We start from the raw sequence: 14,168 nt of genomic DNA on the forward strand, positions 1-14,168 counted from the left end.
AACAATACTTATCACTGCTGTTAACTCCTTCGATGATCATCGGTTGGCCTGTGCTCATGACGGAACCGTTCCGTCATGAGCCCGTTGGCTCATTAGAACCTACAGCACAGCGCGAAAATTCGCGCCGCGCTGAAGGTGTTAACAAACTATTGTTGACAAATTATCCAGATCATTCCTGTTAACAAACCGCTGTTGACAATCCTGATCACGGCTGTTAACAAACCACTGTTCACAAATAATACACTTTACTGCGGTTAAATAACCATTTTTAACAATCCTGATCACTTTTGGTAACAAACCACTGTTCACAAACAATACTGATCACTGTTGTTAACAAACAAGTGCTCACAAACAATACTTATCACTGCTGTTAACAAACTATTGTTGACAAATTATCCAGATCATTCCTGTTAACAAACCCCTGTCCGCAGTAATGGTTACTGCTGTGTTATTATTCTTGTATATGATCATTATTTTGTTTTGGTTATTATTCCTGTACATGATTATTGAATTTACTCCCCTTAAGTCATTAAGCTCCATCGTCTAGCACATTCTTCGTTCACCCTGGTGTACAAATGATCTGTTGGATGTTCAACATTTGATTCAATGCCTTTTAGACTCCCAGGTTTGATTATTGTTTTGGGTACTGGTTATTATTCCTGTATATGATCATTGTTCGTACTCCCCTTATCTCTCTATGCTCCATTGCATAGCCCATTCCTACTTGTGCACGCGGGTTATATTGAGCGGTTATATTTGTACAAGTTGATTCAATGCTTATTAGATTCCCCATGTTAGACTCATGTTTTGATTTGTTACCTTTGCCTCAAATTGTAAGCACTCTGATATCCTTCAGGATCAAGTTTGCGCTATATAAAACTTTATAAATAAAATAAATAAATAAAATAAATATCCATCACTTCCCTTCACATAGTAATGAGGACAGCATTTTAGCCTCATGGACAGTTCAGAACTGTCCAGGGTGCTGCAATATTTTAGAAAGAGTTTCTGTGGAAGCGCCCAGGAGAACTTAAAGTGGCTTCTAAGCTACTGATTGTAGGTGTCTTGCGTACTCTACAGTTGCTGGTCCTCCCAACATCGGTATCTCGTTATGGTAACTTTTGAAGCCTGTCCGCTGCCAAACAGTACAGCCCGATGCCTATCCAAACATCCATAAAACGCAATAAAGCTATTTATATTGTAGGTCATGGTGGCCATGGATGAGTTGTTGAGGTACCCTCAGGATCCTTTACTTCTAGTATCAATATTTTAGGATCTACTGGTCCAGGTCCAGCATCTCTCTCTCTTGGCCCTAAGGGGGATCCAGGCAGCCAGCTGAGGGAGTTTACATAGGGTGACCCTAAGCTGAGCTGCAGTGGACCTTTTCACGCAGCGCTAGGGTTGTCTGCTCACACATGCAGTTACAGATGGGTGCAAGGGGAGTGTAGTGAGGAGGTGTAGAACAGGAGGTCCAGCAGGGACGGGGAGAGGGGGCTGGACTTCCTGAGGCACATTCATGGTGTTTGCTACATGAAGGCGTCCTTTCTGGGACAGAGGTGGACCCCGTCAGACTCTGATGGATGCACAACCCGTACTGAGCCTTCAGTGACGACTTACAGCCACTTCAAAACTACTTTCTAATGATTCTAGAGAATTCTGCTGCCTTTACAGTTTATTTATTACCAGCATATAGTTTGCATTATGAATTCTATTATCTTTCAGTTGCCTGGTGCTTTTCGGTCTGAGCTCTGTTGTGTGGCACTTTCTCGAGTGACTTGAGCGTGATCTCGTTTTTTAGCACTCTATGTTGAGTAGCTTCGCATTGTTTGACAGCCCAGTTTACATCTGCCTTTTTCTTGACTTATTTTATCCTTTGGAAGTTACATGCATGTGACCTGCATTTCCGTTCCCCACCTGCTGTGGTAATCTTGCTTTTTTTGAGGGGTGATCCTGTGTTTACCTCGGAGCTTGATTCTTTGCACTCCATTTCATCTTTTTCATCCCACTCATCCTTTTCATCTCACTCACACCCCCTTTAATTTTTTTCATCTCACTCATCCTTTTCACGCACACCCCTTTCATCTTTTTCACCTCACTCAACCTTTTCACACACACCCCTTTCATCCTTTTCACCTAACTCGTCCTTTTCACGCACACCCCCTTTCATCCTTTTCACGCACACCCCCTTCATCCTTTTCATCTCACTCATCCTTTTCACGCACACCCCTTTCATCTTTTTCACCCCATTCATCCTTTTCTTCTCTCATCCTTTTCATGCACACCTCATTTCATCCTTTTCATGTCTCATCCTTTTCACGCACACCCCATTTCATCCTTTACATCTCATTCACACCCCCTTCATCCTTTTCATCTCTCATCCTTTTCATGCACACCCCATTTCATCCTTTTCATGTCTCATCCTTTTCACGCACACCCCATTTCATCCTTTACATCTCATTCACACCCCCTTCATCCTTTTCATCTCTCATCCTTTTCATGCACACCCCATTTCATCCTTTTCATGTCTCATCCTTTTCACGCACACCCCATTTCATCCTTTACATCTCATTCACACCCCCTTCATCCTTTTCATCTCACTCATCCTTTTCATGCACACCCCATTCATCCTTTTCTTCTCTCATCCTTTTCACGCACACCCCTTTCATCCTTTTCATCTCACTCATCCTTTTCACACACACCCCTTTCATCTTTTTCACCCCATTCATCCTTTTATTCTCTCATCCTTTTCACGCACACCCCTTTCATCCTTTTCACCTCACTCATCCTTTTCACGCACACCCCCTTTCATCCTTTTCACGCACACCCCTTTCATCCTGTTCACCTCACTCATCCTTTTCACGCACACCCTTTTCATCTTTTCACCCCATTCATCCTTTTCTTCTCTCATCCTTTTCACGCACACCCCTTTCATCCTTTTCACCTCACTCATCCTTTTCACACACACCCCCTTTCATCCTTTTCACGCACACCCCTTTCATCCTGTTCACCTCACTCCTTTCATCCTGTTCACCTCACTCATCCTTTTCACGCACACCCCTTTCATCTTTTTCACCCCATTTCATCCTTTTCATCTCTCATCCTTTTCACGCACACCCCCTTTCATCCTTTTCACGCACACCCCCTTTCATCCTTTTCACGCACACCCCCTTCATCCTTCTCATCTCACTCAACCTTTTCACACACACCCCTTTCATCCTTTTCACCTAACGCGTCCTTTTCACGCACACCCCATTTCAGCCTTTTCACCTTACTCGCACCCCCTTTCATCTCACTCATCCTTTTCACGCACACCCCCTTTCAGCCTTTTCATCTCTCATCCTTTTCACGCACACACTTTCATCATTTTAATCTCCCTTATCCTTTGCACGCACACCCCTTTCATCCTTTTCGTCTCACTCCTGCTTTCCACGCTTGCTTCCACCTCTCCTCCCTGTCACGCTCCTTCACCTGCTCTCCTTGTCGTCGTGCTGTCTGCCTCTGTCTGGCGCGTGGTCGTCGTTCTGTCTGCTTCCTCCTCCTACGCCCACGCATCTTCGGAAATAAAGGACTTCTTTTCTTCACAGGGGTGTAGAGTCTTTCATCCTTTCTCATTTTGGTTGTCTTTTTTTTTCTTAAATCATTTATCAACATTTTCTTTTGTTGCAACCGGAACAATAATCTCCTGTCTTCAAGTTGATTTTGCAACTGAAGTGGAAGGACCAAGGCCTTTGGGCAACGATTACACAATGTTCTGCATGACGGAAGAAACTAAATGAATTCTTCAAGGTATTATTGTGAGATTTTAAAGCAACCCAGGAGTCTTAACATATTTGGATATTTATGAAGTACGGTCTAACTCCAAGGGTCAATGGATCGCTTGACAGAGAACCTTTTTTTTATTGCAGCATCGGCATCTCTGCTAATTTATTTAAAGCAACCCAGCACTAGGTCTGAGCGGAGTTCCCAAAGTTCCGGATGCCCAAAAACTCCGCCATGTTACATGGAGTTTGCAAGTGCGGAGTGCATTAGGTCTCGCCGGTCACATTGATTTTTAGCGCTGGGTGTTTGTCCTGTGCTGGAAAATCAGTGTGAACAGCACCATGTGCAGCGGAAGAGGGCGCTGCTCCTTTCTGCCACTCGTGTAGATGTCCTGCTCAAGCGGCAGCTTCCTCAACGCAAACGGAAGGTTTCTCATGCCAGCGGTCGCGGCCATCCGTGACCCTCAGTGTTGAGAAATCTCACCGGGATGAGATCTGGAGTACGCGTTTCCTTGCTCGCGCTCGCCAACTTAACGTTGGTGAACGAGGAAAATACTCTGCTGCGTGGGGCTGAGTTTTTCAGAACTCCGTGTGCTAAGTGGAGTGGAAAAAACGATGACAACTTCGCGAGTGGAGTGGAATTTCACACCCGGGCATACTCAGCACCCCAATGTTCCCCACTTCGCGTAGGTGATCTCGTACTATGGGAATTCGACTTTTAACTTATTTCCTACCTCCTGGCTCCTTCTCTTATTCAGTAAGGGGGTGGGGGCTTTACCCTTATGCAGTGGCTTTCAATGTGAGGCTGTTTGTGATACAGAGCAAGGCCTCTGTTTATTTGTGTTGATGGTTTCAGATCTAAAATGCACAATCACTATCTCCTTATTAATTCTATAATCGGTCTTTGGTCGATCCATCCGTGTTAACCATGGTCTTGCTCCTTTCCTGGCGCACGATCCTTTCTTCATTCTGATATTACAAACTGAGTAAGAGTGTGCAAAGCAGAAGTGACTGAGTTGTCAAGATGGAGAAAAGGATTCTGGCTGATCCCCTTCTATCTTTGCATAAATCGCCGGCTTCTACATCTTTAGTCCGCAGCAAGCTATGCCTTCACGGTTGGAAAATGGAAGGTGTGTAGACAGTGCTCACCTCTTGGCCAATACAGATTAGTTATTCGTATTCGTAAGGAAAACTATAGCGTTGGGCCCCCATTACCCCAGAAGGAGAGTGTGAGTTCTTTTGGACACTTGGTGTCAACAAAGCAGGTCGAGTAGATTGGATCAATGCCTGGTCTTACTGGGGCACCTCTGTCTGGCATGCATTTGCCCTACTATTGGTCGACCATAAAAGAGAATAAGGGGAAAGCTGATCATCCCTGGTACGTAAACGCGAAAGATACAGTAGATCCCTCAGGTAGGTTAGGTTATAATCAGTACCAAAGAAATGGATCTTTAAACAGTAGTGTATACTGAGCAACCAGTATCTTAATCTCTATTGTAGCAATAAGGCGGTAGTTTCATCAGGACCCCAAAAATGTAGCGTTCTTTAGGTAATAAATTGCTTAAGCAAGCACTGGCCCAGATCTGTTAGTATCCAGTCGTGTGCAAAGATGGTTCCAATAACTCATTCAACACTAGTTCCTACTTTCAAGATGCTATCAGCAAACTGACGTGTCCTGATGAAGACCCCACCCATAAATAATGCCCTTGGGGTTACCATATCTAAGTGTTGGCTGTGCAAACAAATGTACAATTTTGAAATCTGAACTTGTTGTAGAGTCTGTTTTGGTAAGCAATTGTATTATTGTCCACCTTACATTTGCCTCACTACTTTACCCTTGTCGCAAAGCACTGCCCCGTCTTAAGGAGCGCTTATTTGTTTATATATTTCTATTATTGCTACAATAGATATTAAAATACTGGTTGTTCAGTATAAACTAAATGTTAATCAACAAGATGGCATTGCCTGGGTCTGAAACAGGTTTTCTGTCTTTAGCCACACATTTTCGACTGCATCTTAGCCCAGCACATTTTTGGCGGTCTGTCATTCCTCGTCTCTAGCAGCCGCAGAGAATGTTGTTGCTCTTCGGAGAGCTGCAGCAACCAAGACTGTCCTTGAGGGACTCTACCACCCTCTTAAAGGAATTCCTACAAAGCATCCAATACTCCTGTTAAAGTGTACGATTCAACCAACCTACCACACAAGACGGGTACTTGCTGACGTGCTCCATAAAATGTTATTCGAGTTCAGTAGCAAATTTGCAACCATGGAGTCATAAGTGTACACCATACAAATGTACAAGCAAGATTTTACGACCATAGGTTTTGCCAAACCAGGAGAACATTGGGTGCGCAGGGTTTGCAAGCCCACTGTCCAGGTAAATGTTGACGGCATGGCCATAGCCAAAGCTCTGTATATACTTTCTACCTTGAATGACCACCCCAGAGCCTTATCTCAGTACTGACTCATCATTCGGAAAGGCTATCACAGCTTGAAGCTCTGTTTTGGAAATATGTGCATTCTTCCCCGTGTGACACAATCTCTGCCATTGATAATTTCAATTTCCAGCTTGGTAGGTTTCCTGCCATATTTTTGATTTTTCCTGTGGAACATATAACTATGAATAATTAACTTTTTTCTTGGACTGTTTGAAGGTTTTTACTCTATAACAGTTTTATGGTTGTACCCTTCCGGCAAGAACAATTGTTGGCTCTAATAGCAGTTCTGTTAATCTGATGCAATGTTTGCATTTGACCTCCTTAAGTACCTCCCATCAAATATTCATTTATGAGTGCACATTTTGCAATTAACATGCATACATTGTTTAATGTTCACCCAGTATAATTCGATAGTTCGGCAAATGTTTAAATATGTAATTCAAACAGTCCATATCTCATAGAAGCAGAAGAAGCTGAATATTGATCATTATTTATGAAAACATCCAAAAAGCGTAGTGTCGGAGAACAAGGGTACCCCGAAATGCGAACCTGGGGTTATAATGTGTTTGAAGAGACCAAGAGAACAATGCTTCAGGGTTGGCCTCAATAGGTCCTGAGCAAGAAATCCAGGGGGGGGGGCAATGCAACATCAATTTAAACTAAACAATTAATCGTTAAGGGAGCAAGATTGTAGGGAAACATATATGGTTTATTTTCCATTGGTTTGCATTGGTACTTCAAAGTATTGTCAGGTGCTCCCATAAGTGAAAAGTGTGTATTGTGACAGAGTGAGGGTGAACTAAAAACATAACATCACATTGACAACAAAATAGGAAATCCACATGAATATGTACAATGGAATGTTGTTAGACCATTACAACAGGAACCCCTTCCATTGTACATATTTATATGGAGTTCCTATTTTGTTGTCAATGTGATGTAATGTTTTAGTTCACCCTCACTCTGTCACAATGCACACTTTTTCATTTACGTGAGCACCTGACAATACTTTGAAGTACCAATGCAAACCAATGGAAAATAGACCATATGTGTTTCCCTAAAATCGTGCTCCCTTAACGATTAATTGTCTAGTTTAAATTGATTTTGCATTGCCCCCCTTCCCTCCCCCCCCCCCCCCCCCCCGGGTTTCTTGCTCTGGACCTATTGAGGCCAACCCTGAACTATTGTTCTCTTCACAAACATTCAAAAAGAGGCCTGTTCTTTTCAAAACAGTCAGAAAAGGGTATTTAATGTAAATACAAACTACTCTTAGGGAGAGAGCTGGGACGGCCATGAGCGAGGACCTTGGTCCACCAGACAAACTGGGACAATAGCTATCTTCATACAGAACAAGATCTCTGCTATTCCATCAAGGTATGCGGGTGCAAGGCAGGACCACTAAGAAACTCATGCAAGCTCTTGCTGAAGCTAAGATAGATAGTTTAGGGGCTAGTAGGGAGGGTTTAGAGAAAAATGCAGGGAAGCCCTAAAATACGGTTATCATTTTGCAATTCTTTCCAATATTCTTTTTATCAGATGCTATTGTTTGTTTTTATAGTTACAACTATACACTATATAATTGAATATTATATGCCGTAGAATAGAATTCTGATTTCAGTAATAGTCATAAAAGTATATTGTTGGTGTGTGTTTTTGAGTCTGTCTATTCATGGTGAAAAGAGGTTTGAACCTAATTTGGAACCTACTGTTAACAAGTGCTCCTGTGAGTATCCTAGAACTGATTATTGCCCGTAACACACCATTCGCATGTAATGCCAGATAATTTGTGGGTTACAGACCACCCAGTTCTTTGTCTCAAGTTGATTTGTTGACTAAGTCTGCGCTGCCAGAGGCTTCTAGAAATCCCAATGTTCAGGACATATTCTGGAAAGGTTTGACAAAGCATATCAAATCTTTTGAGATATCTTAATTATTGCTTTCTGACCCCTCATATAGGCGGCTTATTAAACGACCATGCTGTGCTAATTTGAATTGATCAATAGTGTGTTGGCTCAGTCCACTTTTGTTAAGATTTAATATAATAATAATTTCATGACCTATCCCGAGACAAGTAGAACAAATCTGAAGTGTGAGTTGAACTCATTGATCATCAGTATTGATGATCGGTTGGTATCAGAAAGGCATTGGCCTTTCTAGTCTTTCAAGTAATAGTGAATCCCAATGTTTAGTAGTGCGGCCAGTAGTGCACAAACCATGAATCACAAAATATTAAAACCCAGAACATCCCATGTGTCCTGAAAACTAATGCATATATTGTCTTAACAAATTGCTTATGATTCTTTAAATAAATTCTACAGAATAGTTAGAAATGCCATAGAAATGTGTAAAAAAAAAAGAATTATGCATAACAATCTGGAGACATGTATAGGAAATTCTAAAGACGGTGTTCACAACACAAAAGGTTTAAACATGGGGATGTTGCCGGGACCTTGCTTAGAGCTATTTGAGTGGGCAGAATATTGAAGTTTCTTTAGGTACATGTTTATATCTTTCTAAAAAAAAGTCCATAGAATTGATTAAAGTAGATTATTTGTTTTATAGAAAAGTGAAAAATTGTTGAAACATGGTACAGCATTCTTTATAAATGTGGCATATACATGTGCTGTTTAAAACTATTTGTCTGTGGAATGAAAGAAAAAGTATTACATTTTCTACAAGAGTGTTCTATTTGGATTTTTTTTCTCCCTTTATTGACTGACTGGTTTTTGGCTACCATATCTCCCATTCGTTAGCCTCTCCAAGTCTTTATGTAGTATTTGAGTAACTTGCTTGTGTTGCATCCTCTCTCTAAGTTTGTGTCTGTTGCTACTTCTTCTGCAGGTGTTGTAGCAGTTTCGCTGCACCCCATCTCTACAATGAGCTCCAAAGCCGCCATTAACAAGGAGGTCTTCGCCCCCCATGATGAGCGGATGCTTGGTGCGGTGCAAGTCAAACGGAGAACGAAAAAAAAGATCCCCTTCCTGGCCACTGGAGGCCAGGGGGAGTATCTCACCTACATCTGCCTGTCAGGTAGGGGGCGCAGGAGCTGTGACCATCTGCTGCTTGTTGATTGATCAATGCATGTCCCGTTAGGTTGACCATCCAGACCCAGACATGTTCTCTTGTGCTGTCCTTTTCTCCTACAAGTGATTGATTTCAGGTTTTGGAATCGCAACAAGACTACCACGACCAGAATGCATTAGGCTAGCATATACCAATCTAGATTTTACCCTAGATGCCATTATAATGGTGTGTTCCATAAGTACCCCTTTGGTTCTTTTGCAGCCCTTCTTGTGATCTTGGTTATTAATTTAAGAAGTCAAGCCCACCCCCATTGACTGCACGCACCCCCATAACATAAACAGACTTACAGAAAGATCATTATTATAAATATAGGAGAAACTGTGTTTTATCCAATGTGGTCTCGGTTTCGGGCAGACTGAGATTTTTTTTCTTCATCTTGAGCTGTTCTTGGCAGAGTTGATGTGTCTGCCTAAAAGAGAAAGTTTAATGATTTCTAATTCAACACATTCAGTCAGCAGTGACATGTAGGTTTACAGCCAAATGCACTAAATATCCCTAAATTATTGATCTGAGGCGGAAAATAATTACTTGGAGAAACCGTTTGTCGGTATCCAATCCCAATGTGAAGTGTTTTAATGTAATATATACAAAAGATGCAATTTAAGATGTGCTTGTCCTATGACTCCGTGATGGGTGCCCAGAGGAAGAATTGTATTCGCATAAGTTGGGTATCAGCAAGCAAAAACGTATATACATTTTCCTAATTAATATTGGATTAGGATACACTAGAAAAATCATATATATCTAGTTTTGAAATGAATGAAAGCCGAATTTCCTCTTTAGATTTCTTGGAATATGTGTTTACCCCTCCGGTTTGAGGTGAATATTTCTCGAATATCGTTGTTTTCACTTACTATTAAGTGAATGTTCCTATAGAAATCGTGTTGATAAATAATATTTGTCATTTTTAACCCCTTCCATGCTGATGACGGCCCCCAGCCGTCATGCATCACAGTACTCGTGTGCTGATGACGGCTGAAAATGGAAAGAAAAAAAAGATGCATTGACAGGGCCACATTGTTTTTAGGTGCATGCGTGTATCATAACGTATGCATGTGACGAGGGCACCGTTGAGTTTATTTAGCGATCTGAGGTGGACTGGAAGAGAAAAAAAAACAATATATATATATATTGTGTGAGCAAGGCAGGGGAGCCTGTTAAAACGCGTTACACAAGAAAGTGAATTAATGAAATGCCGAGATCGTAACTGAGGATGCAGTATCAGTGTCCGGTTTTTGAAGGAGAAGTGGCGATTGAGATATATATATATATATATATATATATATATATATATATATATATATATATATATATATATATATATTATCCACCAATTCGTTCACTCAGAGGTGCACTCTTTGCACGGTTGGTGCTGGACAGTAGGGATGAACGTCCCCCTACTATAAATTAACCACCAAAATCAAATAATGTCCGCACTAGCTCAATTCGATAAGTTGGGTTTATTCAACAAGAGACTTCAATACAGTATTGCTTTTGGGGGTTAATATAAATAAATAAATATATATATATATATATATATATATATATATATATATATATATATATATATATATATATATATATATATATATATATATATATATATATATATATATATATATAATCAATGTGGCCCTGTCAATACTACATCTTTATTTTTTTCCATTTTTTTGTTTATGCTGTACCTCATCCTCGGCCCGTGCAGGTAAGAGCGATAGGGGGAGGGAGGGGGGGGGGGGATTTCGACATCCGGAGACAAATTAAATATTTATTTAATTTCCCCTCATAAAGTTAGGCGGGAGTCCACCGGCCTCGGATCAGAGTTCCCTCGTGAGTGCTGCATCGGTTGTTTGAACCCAACGCATTCAGACATCAGGTCTAGGGTTATGTTGATGCTGAAGATTGTGTTTCTTCTATTATTAATTTCTGTTTATTATCCATGGGATAATTGGCAGTCCCTCCTCGCCTGCCCTAGTGATGTTTTCAGGAAGACTTTGTGAGTGAAGCATGGCCTTAGCCGTCCACCTGGGATAGCCGCAGACATGTCTGAGGCTGTGTCTCGTTCCTCTCCTACAGGCTACACGTCCTTCTCTCTGACCCATTTACAGCTGCATTACTGATTGGCGACCAATCAGGGCATTAGTAATAGATATTCACCTTTCCCTTGACTGGCTACTTCATCACTAAAGTCACAGTATCAGAGGTAACAGCTATCTTTATTTTTCCTGTGATTGGCGACTTCCATACTAAATTCGCAGTTTCCAATCATGGCTTAGCGATGAGCGATGGCTGGAGAACGGCGTCCAATCAAAACTAATGCAGTCTGTCAACCATCTGCGATGGCCAGTGCAACCGCTCCTGTGCAGTGCACCATTACTACAATATTTGTGAGGCGGTTCAATATGTATGGTCCATCGTACCCCCAAACAGACCGGAATAAAAACATACATAGCGTATTTCCCCAGCTTCCATAACCCAGCGGTATCGCACATGTTAAATAGTGGTATTGAGGGTGCCGGTGCTTGTGGGTAGGTCATTATAGATGAGGTTGGGCAGATTGAGGCTGCAGACCTGCCTTCACCCAGTGGACAGTGACGTTTCTCAGATACCACACGTAGTGTAGAGTTAGTAATGTGTGCAGGCCTAAAGCCGTTTTGAGATGGATCCAGGGTGTGATTTTCTTCCAGGAACTTGGTCAGGATGCATTGAACCTGTTTCTCTGTTACCTTGGCCAGGAAAGGTAAAAGGGAGATGGGGCAGACGTTGCAGGCTTCGTAGCTTCCAGAGATACTTTTTCCAGCAGGGCAATGACTTGAGCATGCTTCAATGGACCGGGCATGGAGGCAGAGGACAGGGAAAGATGGATAGTTTCTAAACAGGAAGAGAAAGGAAAGTCCTGAAGCTTAATGAAGAGTCTGGTATGATGGGGTCACTGGGAGAGCCTGATTTCACTCGGCTACAAAAGATTTGTAACAAGGATTTTTAATGCAATAGGTCTCGCATTTTCGCGAGTTTGAGCGATTACCATTGCAAATAACAATGCCTTTTATTTTTGTTTTAAATACATAAATAAAGGGCATTGTCATTTACAATACCAATCGGTTAAACTCAAGTAAGTATGAGACCTATTGCATTTCAAATGCTTGTTGTATATGGTGTAAATGTGAAGTAGGGGCGTGTCAGTGATGCACTCAGTGTCTGCACGGGCGTCTCTGGAGGGGGCCAGATGGGGCCGGTGCCCCAGTAACCGTAATTCTGATCAGCCTCCTCTGACCCCACCACCGAAGCTGTTGGAAGCTAACGGGGGAAGAAAACAGACCCTCCCCTTGCCAGTCACACACATTGTGTGCAACCCCCTGTGATTGTGGCATTAAGAACGCTCCTACCCCCGCCCCACCCCTCCCCACTCAGCGGGCAGGTTGAATAAACAGGATACATGCGTCACGGCCGTGAACAGCTGCTTCGGGCTCTGCTTGTGAAATCAGCCGGCGCCGTCCCGGCTTCACCACAGGTGAGCGGTGACCTTGAGCGAATCCCACCACGAGCTTCCGGTGTGAGGATGCCGGTCTGCCAGCCCCTGCCTCTTATACCGAGGCCACCCTGCCCCCTGCTTGTCGGGTGCCCCCCGCTGTGGCCAGCAGAGAAGGGGCCTGCATTGGTTTCCTTACCACGCCCTCCCAGCACCTGTCCAAGGCACGCACCCTACTCCTGGAGAAAGGTGTTTCTGGAGTATGGACACAGGTCCGTCTCCTGTTACTGTGCACCAGAAATGCACCTCACCTGTTCAACCTCCCCTTCCTAAACGGTTTAATCAGCTCTGTTTTTATCCATGCGTCCTCAATAACATCAGTTGATGACCCACGTGTCGGAGATTGTTTTAATACAAAGCAGTGCTTTAAATGGGCTGGTACTGTCCGATACGGAGTACCGGCACTTTTTTAGTTTGAGAGGGAGAGTACCGGCACTTCTCAAGAGAAATGCAATACCTCTAATTAGAGAGTGCCGGCACTTCTCATAAACAAGGAGGTACTCTGTTGGTACAGAGTACCCGCACTTCTATTTTTTCCATTTCAAGCACTGATATGAAGTGTATTGAAAGTGCTGATGAGAGCAGGTGGCCGCAGGCCGGAAAAGTGAGGAAGTACGTCCTTTGGGCAAGAAAAGGATCTGAGACACATGGATCTGTGGAGTCAGTCCCTGTCGTGTCCTACCGCTCAGGAGTGCCCTTGTCCTGGACACGATAGTCCCTACTAGCCCCCCACTGTCAATCAGTTAAGATCACCTACCAGGTCTGTACCAGATGAGCTCACGCAGCAACGTTCTTTCAATGTTCGTCCTTGTCCAGGTGAGTGCAAAGTCCAGGTCCTGCACCAGGGGCCACATTACACAAAGTGCCCCAGGGGCACAACAGGTGTTGGCGCCCTCTTTGCGCACCCCAAGGAACTTTGGTATTATAGAAGAGGAGAGGCCTCAGACGCTTGTGCGGCCCTTTCTGTAATACCGATAGCGCTGGCGTGCATAAAGCAGCAGTGCTATTGTTTTGGCGCATGCCCCGTGCAAATGAGGGAATCCTTTTGCCTCTGCACCGGCACCGTATTGCATGCGCAGAGTCAAAGAGGCTCTCAAGATGCGCACTGACAGTACGCCACCTCCAAGGTTGTGCATTGTCAGTACGCCCCCTGATAGCAGCTCTCTAAACGGGGAAAAGGGGGCTCCATGGACACCCAGACATCCCCTTGCAGGTGGGTGCAGTCACTCACTGCACCCGCCTGCAAGGGAATCTCTATTGCCCCTCCAAAATGAAGGCGGCTGCCGCCTGCACTGTGAAAACATCGATCAACTTCAAAGCTGCCACTCGTTTTTAGGTCGAGCTGGATCCAGCAAAGTA

General features: G+C 43.2%; 1 protein-coding gene across 3 annotated transcripts in view; it reads left to right on the forward strand.

The window, feature by feature from the left end:
• STXBP6 (syntaxin binding protein 6) overlaps window positions 1-14,168 on the forward strand; it is a 404,737-nt gene that overhangs the window by 164,509 nt on the left and 226,060 nt on the right. For all 3 annotated transcript variants that reach the window (XM_086936998.1, XM_086936999.1, XM_086937000.1), the window contains one exon: window positions 9,038-9,226. In XM_086936998.1, coding sequence (XP_086793124.1) covers window positions 9,073-9,226 — 154 coding nt within the window. In that variant the 5' untranslated portion in view covers window positions 9,038-9,072. The remainder of the gene's footprint in view (window positions 1-9,037; window positions 9,227-14,168) is intronic.

Source organism: Lissotriton vulgaris, chromosome 9, assembly GCF_964263255.1.
Source record: "Lissotriton vulgaris chromosome 9, aLisVul1.2, whole genome shotgun sequence".
Classification (NCBI taxonomy): domain Eukaryota; kingdom Metazoa; phylum Chordata; class Amphibia; order Caudata; family Salamandridae; genus Lissotriton; species Lissotriton vulgaris.